At 38.2% G+C, this 7,780-nt stretch overlaps 1 protein-coding gene across 1 annotated transcript; it reads right to left on the bottom strand.

Annotated features, from left to right (window-relative positions):
• Positions 1-327: 327 nt before the first annotated feature.
• On the bottom strand, positions 328-7,509 carry LOC116492434 (matrix metalloproteinase-27-like). The gene is made up of 10 exons (XM_032193186.1): positions 7,322-7,509; positions 6,723-6,961; positions 6,002-6,150; positions 5,775-5,903; positions 3,681-3,842; positions 3,443-3,566; positions 2,561-2,691; positions 2,154-2,313; positions 816-919; positions 328-590 (listed from the first exon to the last, which is right to left on the bottom strand). The coding sequence occupies exons 1-10, from the start codon at positions 7,445-7,447 to the stop codon at positions 490-492; spliced, it is 1,425 nt and encodes a 474-aa protein (XP_032049077.1). The 5' UTR covers positions 7,448-7,509; the 3' UTR covers positions 328-489.
• Between the last annotated feature and the right edge of the window lie 271 nt (positions 7,510-7,780).

Below are 7,780 nucleotides of genomic sequence, written 5' to 3'. Positions count from 1 at the left end.
AAGGGACAAAGTTGTAATAGCCAAAGAACAGGACAAGAAGACAGGAGATGAGACAGAAGAATAATAAGGTAATGAAAAGCCTGGTTCTTGAAGATGTCTGGGGACAAAAGGAAAATACAAATATCCTAAGTTGGAAGAATATTTGAATACTAGAGTTGGCACATTAATATATAGTCTTTCACACCTTCTTATAGATATAAAATGCCTTCAAGAGATGAAGCAGAGAATACTTGACTTCAAACTTAGAACTATATATTTCTGAATTATTTGTCCCCTCCTCCCCACCAAGTATAAAACAATAAATTATGTCATATATTTTGCACTTAATCAGGGAAACAGAGTTTACATACTGGTTTATTAAAATAGTAGACATATATGAAAAGTAGTCCCATAGCTTCTCCCATATAATAGTGTATACATGAACAACCTTTGAGAAATCTAGAATGAATTTTTATTCTCATTTGTTATGTATAAGAAAGTTTAATGATATTAACAGTTAAACCAGCTGTTACTCTTCATTTCACGAATAACTTTTTTAGCAGTAGTGTCAAACTCCCACTGCCTTGAACCATGGAAGAAGTAGAAGAATCCTAGAAATAAAAAAGTAAAACATTATGTTATGTGAACAAGGAGCTTCATTCTTACATAGTGTCATACATGTCTAACATAACACCATCTTTGTGCACGCAAAAGAGCATCTGTTCAGTACTATCTTTTGCAGAATACACCAATAATGACATCAATAATAACTCCAGAACTTGTACTCTTTAAAAGTAAACTGATTTTACTTAAAAGCCAAAGCTTCTTTCATTTACCTTTGTGTTGAAAAACAGCATCAACCTTCTGGCTAATTCCTGGAAAGTCATTGACTGTCCGTCTAGGATAACCCTTTTCCATGGACTGGCTGCGTTCATCATATCTAAATCATATAAAAGGAGACATGTAGCTTTACAGAATTTAGTCACCAATTCTTCAAAGAATGAAGCAGCTGCTGAATGCTATTCACCATCTCTATAGTGACTGCACAAATTTATTACATGAATTGTATACTCCTCTTAGACTCATATAATGTTGTACACAGAGGAGGAGGCTTCATGTCAAATCAAGTTGTACAATTTTTATAAGATGGGACTGAATTTGAGGGCTGAAAGGAGGAACTAAGGTTCTTGAAGATCTGAGAAAACAAATTTTTGAAGAATTTGAGGAAAAAAAAAAAACACAAGTAAACAAGCAAACCTTTGTTTTACTTCTTGTTGGGTACAAGAAATACTTTTCACAAGGATTTGAGACTTAGAGAATGGGTGTTACTAGGTAAGAAATCCATGCCGTGGTTTTCTTACATGCCTTTGTCTTGTGACCAAGGCAGTAAAATAGCAGCGCAAGATATTGTGAACATTCTTTCCAAAACTATCAAAAACAAAGGGCAGGAAACCACATATGGCCAAAAATCCAGCTGACACTGTATGCCTCACTAAGGAGCACCACAAATAGTTATAATAAAGTGTATTTGACCTGTACATGCTCCTGATTGCCTGCAGAGACCTGATTGCCTGCAGAAACTTTTGCATCAGTTTTCCTTGCACACAGGAGGAATCCATCAGCTTCTCAAAGCTGACTTTTTGCTTCTGTTTGCTTGGTGTTCAAGAATGGGGAATCACTCATACAGATAGGGAATAGGATTTAAAAGAAGCACATTGTGAATCTAATGTTAATCAGCCAAAGGAAGGAAAATGAACTGTGATTGGTACTTTTCTGAAAAAGGTGAAATAATCTAGGACTTTTCAGAAATCACATAAATCTTGTACAAGCTGTCCCAGTCAGCCTTCTGCTGAAACAGGCTAGCTCTCTGTTCCTTATTTTCTAGAGATAATTTTGTCTATTTTTTTTTTTTTTTTTTTTTGTAAGAATAGTCTACATGTAGGAACTTTTTCAGCTTCTAGGTGTAATGCATCAAAATGAGTGAGCCACCTTAAATGGCTGTTTCAGCACACCATTAAATTCTCAAAAGTCAAAGCTATATTATTCTCCCTGCAGGAGTCAAACAGACACTTCTATGTGTTACCTAATGTTACATAATGTCTAACGTGCAATTTTAATTGCATATAGATTATATTGGAGTCAATCATAACAAAATATTCGTCTCTTTTTCTTACCTCCAGTATTTGTCGCCTATGAAAAAGTCTGTCTTCCCTGTATTTTTATTACAAACAACTGCATCAATTTTCTTAACACCTTTAGGAAATCCCAGTGTGTTGATGTTCTTTGGATAACCAAGCAACACCTGATATCCACTGATAACCCAAAACATATTGCCTATTGAAAAAAAAAGAAAAAGGTAAAGTTTTACCACTGATGTTGTGAAATCAAATGAAAGAAAAACATACTTTCTCAGCATAGGCTGTAGGAAAACTAGATGAAAGACATTTAGTGTTATTTATTTATTTATTTATTTATTTTAATTTGAAAAGTGAATTTTATTCACGTATAGCTGTCCTTCTTCCCTCATATTTTCCTTCAAAATTAAAAGTAAGAAAAAATTAAATAAAATCTCATACTTCACCTTTGAAAAATAGGATCTGATCTTTCATGTTCTCATATGCTGCTTGAATACCAGATGGCAGAGTTGGCCAGAAGGCAGAAATTAATTCAAGTTCAACTTCTGAGTTATCAGGATAGACTCGCCACAAATGTCTGTTTAAAATATGAAACAATTTTTGTAGTAAATAACAAACCACAGACTTTTCTATATATGCACAAGAATGTGACAACATTGTGACTTACAAGTTCTTTCTTGTCAGTGGAATTACCTGGGTTGATGTGTCAGAAAGGAAAACTCCCCTCTGTGGGAAACAAGGTGCTTTCTTTGTTGTTCTGACTTCTTTGTGGAATTACCCTCAATGGTAATTCCCATTGGTATTGATTGATTAATAATATCAGCTATAAGCAAGTAGTAAATTCAGATTGCTGCTGTACTGTGTGATATGAGAGGTATAGGGTCCCAGGGGAGCCTGACTGGCTATTCTCTGTATACCCAGATACAAGACTTAGGGCTTGAATAGGTAACTGGAAGAGATAATGGTCCAACTGTATCGTAGAGCATACTAATTTATTTGGAATTGGTTGCAGCAATTATTCATTTCACTGCTTGTTGTAACCATCTATACTTTTGGGAATAAAAATTTACTGGGACCAAGTGGTTTTCTGAAAATAAGCAGCCTATTTTGTCAGGGTATCCTGTAAAAATATGAATATAACTCCTATCTGCTGACAGGTTTTTTTTTTGTTTGTTTTTGTTTTTGTTTTTTTTTTTCCTGTGAATAATTGATTCTGGAATCTATCCGTCTGTCTCATTATAAATCCCATAATCATGGTCATGCTAACCACCAGAGTATTCGGACTAAAACACAAACTTCACAGAGTCGATCATCATATCAATATTTACCTGCCCTTTAGAAACATGATTTCTCGTCGGAGTGTAGTTACAGCATCAAAAGATATATGGGAGCCACAGGTTTTAGGTGTTGTAGGATTGGGTGGGCTTTTATCTGGGATTTTTGTTGGAGAACCTAAGGGAGACATTTTAGAATCCACCACGTTAGTAGAAACATGAAGTTTTTCATGTATGAATAGATTTTTTTAATTTTGTTTTTATTATTTTTTAAGCAGTGGATTTTACTCACCATAAATAGACTGAATACCACTTATGTCATCTGGAGAAAGAGGAAATTCACTGGGGCTGACGTAGGCGTAATTGGGGAACATCAAGGCTCTCTGGTCATTAGAATGGGAGAGACCCAGTGCGTGGCCAAACTCATGAGCAGCAACAAGGAACAAGTTGAATCCTTAAGAAATGGATATAGAGATTAGCCTACTTTTGGTCTGCGAATGGCTAATACATTCTGAGCAAACCAGGACTATTGCTGTGATGGTTTCCATACAATATACTGTAATTCACTAGGGTATGCATACACATGTACATACATTTTATATAGGTAGGTTGTGCTCTTCCAACATTAGAAGGAAGTGACTCTCAGCCCTCTTTCCTCCTGTTCTTTCTATTACCTACTGAAAACACATATGTGGCATGAGTAGCTGTCTGGGGGTGAGTGTGGGTGCAGCCCTGATGAATGTCCTGGCATGGTTTCCCAGCTGAGCTAGAGCCGATTAGATAGTGAGTCATGTAAAACTAACAGCTCTCCAGGGAAAGGAGAAGAAGGTGCACTCTGTGCACAGTTGAGGTACCAAGTTGTCATTGTTTGTCAGTTCCCCACACCTGCCACAAACCTGGGTAAGAAAGGTGAGGTTATGAATAGGTAAAGAAAAATATAATTTTACCTGGATGGTTTACCTTTTCATCATAGGATTTTTAAGCTTATGGCTTCTCTATAGCCTTGTCAAATAAAAAATCTTTAAAAAATATTATGCTTATGCACGCTTATTCCCAGTGAAATATTAACAAAGTTAACAGATAAAAATAGGATTTCCTTCAAATTGCATTTAATTATGTGCATCCCTCCAAGTAAAATGCCTTTCTGAATTAGGAAAAAACAATCATCTGCCCAGCTGTCCAAGAGCCAGCAATATCAACAGTGAAGATCCCAAGCCTGTGGCAGTGCAGAGAACATGTCATCAATTGCCCAACACAGGCTGGCTGAATACAACATTTCCATTTCTCAAAAAAACAAACAAAGCCTCAAGTTTCCACACACGTTTCCTGTCCTCCCTTCTCACGAGCCTCCCAAGTTCTCCAACAAGTTCTGCAATACATCACTGCTGGAGTCACGCTGTTGAGGAACAACAGCAAAGCTGGGGTTGACCCGTTCATTCCCAGTGTGGGGGGAAATACTACATTCTGTCCATTCTGTCTACATGGAAGTCCAGCCATCAACCCTCGCTTTTTTTTTTTTTTTTTTCCTGCCACAATAAGCCCACATGTCTCTTCCTCGTGCAGTGCTCTTGCAACACCTTCCTGTTTGTTAGCTCCTTGTTTTTCTTGCAGTGCAGTTTCCCTCTGCTGTTTTCTATCCCAAAAAGTGGATGAGTAAAGGGTTTAAAATACAACAGGGTGACCTGCCCCTGCAGTGACAGATCTGTCAGAGGCAGTACATGCCAGCCAGGGAGTTGAGGGGAGCAGGCGGGTCCCAGGTGGATGGTTGAACACTTGATGTCCCTCTGTTTATGGGGCTAGTGCCACACATTTGTAGTCAACTCTCCACTCTGCATCTCAGCCTGTGGGCAGCCAAAATGGCATGTTCAGACTCCCAGCTGCTGGCAGTATATGAAAAAATATAGTGGGACCTATCTGGTATCATTGGTGAGGACTTTGTTATCACTGGTGGCTCAAATGAGTTTCAGATGGAGGGAACCTCCTCCAAGGGCTGCTGCAAGGCACGATTTGCTGCCTCTGCAGGGTATGCTGGTGCAGGCTTGGTACCAGCACATGCACCAGGAGGGGAAAAAGAGACAGCTTTTACCACAGGTTGTAGAGCTTTGGTGGGGATGGGCCCCACTGACCCCCAGGTAAGAGCAGCACATGTCTGTAGCACTGATATCTGAAAAGGGTTGTCCTGTTGGTACCTTTGTTGGTGGAAAATATAGTCTAGAGTAGATCAGGTTGGTTTTCACGTTACATTTTAAGTATTCCTGTTTGAGGATGGTCTGCAATATCCTTGAACTGATAGTGCAGTGCTTTGTCTCAGTGTATCCTTCACCTAAATAAAGTCATAAAGGAATTTACCACTGTCATAACACTTTAGATACCTTTTGTTACATACCATCTGAGCCTGTGGTCCAATCTTCATCCTCATCGAAGTGTGCATCACCACCAAAACCATCGCCAGGTGGAAAGGCATGAGCGAGGACACCAAGGGGGCCATCAAAATAACGAGGGCAATGCCCATGAGCTAAATAATATGATGTTGAAATAACATTGAGTTTATGTCATGACAGCTGGAAAAATCTTTAAATTAGTCTTACCACTGGTTTGCAGTCAGTGCAGTACCTTTGGTCCCAAAAGCAATCATTATATCTGCTATTCCCTCATGAATGCGAGTGAAAATCAGTGGGGTGACAGTGCTCCACACTTTAAATGCCTTCTGGATTGCTTTATCCACATCGTCTTTGCTCATATCTGGTGTATAGTTCACGATTCTACGGTTACAAAAGAATTTATCTAATATTGTTAAGATGATGAACAGAGATGTATAAGAAGCAATTTACCCTGTAATCCAATAGCTCCCCAAACTGATCTTGGACTGAGTAAGTTTAATATAATAACCACCCAACATGTCTTTTGCATAAAAATAATTGTTTACACAGTATCAGTTTTTCGCCAAATGGCCTTTATCCAGGGGGTGGTCTCTTGAGCATGAGGAAAATTGTCTCCTTGTGATCGTGTGACTAAGCTGTTGGTCTTAGCAAATTTTGAAGATGTGAGGGTTTGCACAGGGTGCAACTGATATTTCTGTTTGGCTCACAGAATATTAGTTAGGAGTGATACAAGACAGGCAAAATACTATAGTTGACTCATAAAATGTAAAATACCCAGCTTGAATCTCAGAGATTCTTCTCAGGAATATACTTAGCTAACAGCTGGAGAAACAAAAACATTTTTGTGTTCCCAGATGGAAACAGTTGCTATAGAAGTTATATTTAAATATAACAAATATGGATACCCACAAAACCACAATATAAGCACAGAAACACAATTATGGAAATACTACCTGTAAGTCAGCTTGTTTTTCTTCCACCCAGGCAGAGTGACACCATAAAGACCCACATCAGGAACTCCACACCTGGGTTTTTTCATCATTTCTAATGTCTCAGTGTCTGGTTTTCCAGTCACTTTCAAACCAAAAAAATGTTGCATTTTCTGGAGTTTTTCAGCTGACGATTCAGCATTTGTTTTCCATCCAAGCTGATTTGGATCTAGTTCAACAGTATAGAACTTATTTAAATAGTCCTAATGAAAAAAAAAAAAAGCAAACACATTTCACATTTTGGTCTGTTTCTTAAATACATACCTTAGGACTGATATTGTTTGTGTATTGTGCTAGTAGAATCATCTGCCTGTGATTTCAGAGCACAAGAGTTCTTTTCCTGAGGAGCACAGTTAAACAGAAACAGGCAAATTTTTCTCTGATTCTTATTCACTTGACATTTCCAGTTTCTACCGATTATCCTACTTTAATAAAGTTTGGGCAACAGAATTCTGTGTAATAGCATTGCCTCAGAAAGACAGCAAACTGCTGCAAAGCTAGAACATGCAGATTACATCTAAAAGGAAAGGGCTGTAGATCTCAGATATGGACAATAGAGTTACCTCTACAAGCTTTGCATCTTCTTTGTTGTCTTTCTCTGGGTGGATGGGAAGAGCATTAGAAACAGCAGCACACAGTAAAAGAAAAAGCAAAATTTTCTTCATTCTTAAACTCCTTTCCATCCTCATACGAGAGCAGTCTGCTTTCTGCTCTGTGTGCGTCGTTCCAGTTAGTATGGTTATAGAATGCTTTGTAGAGTCAGCTGGAGACTGACTCAGAGTCTACCGTGCTCTGATTACCTCCAGACATCCTATAACACTGTGCTGGCTGACACAATAGCTTAATTAAACCCATCCGATTTCACAGCCATCTGAAATCAGTTAGTACTTGAATACTCCTGAGCTGCTTGGCCACCATTTCAAACCTGGCACTCAATTTTAGATGTGTTAGACAGAATTTTAGAGAATCTGAGCAATTTCATGTCAGATGCAATGGAGCACAGTGGTTGTCCCAGTCCACCT

The sequence above is a fragment of the Aythya fuligula genome, chromosome 1, assembly GCF_009819795.1.
Source record: "Aythya fuligula isolate bAytFul2 chromosome 1, bAytFul2.pri, whole genome shotgun sequence".
NCBI lineage: Eukaryota > Metazoa > Chordata > Aves > Anseriformes > Anatidae > Aythya > Aythya fuligula.
The sequence above is the reverse complement of the archived record's forward strand: the minus strand, read 5'-3'. Positions and strand labels throughout refer to the sequence as shown.

What these genes read in the sequence shown, in the direction of transcription:
- LOC116492434 (XM_032193186.1), bottom strand. Translation starts at nt 7,447, where the DNA reads ATGAGGATGGAAAGGAGTTTAAGAATGAAGAAAATTTTGCTTTTTCTT. An exon ending in AAGATGCAAAGCTTGTAGAG is followed by an intron (nt 6,962 to 7,321) that starts GTAACTCTATTG and finishes TTTTTTCATTAG; the next exon opens with GACTATTTAAATAAGTTCTA. An exon ending in TGGTATTCAGTCTATTTATG is followed by an intron (nt 3,567 to 3,680) that starts GTGAGTAAAATC and finishes TGTCTCCCTTAG; the next exon opens with GTTCTCCAACAAAAATCCCA.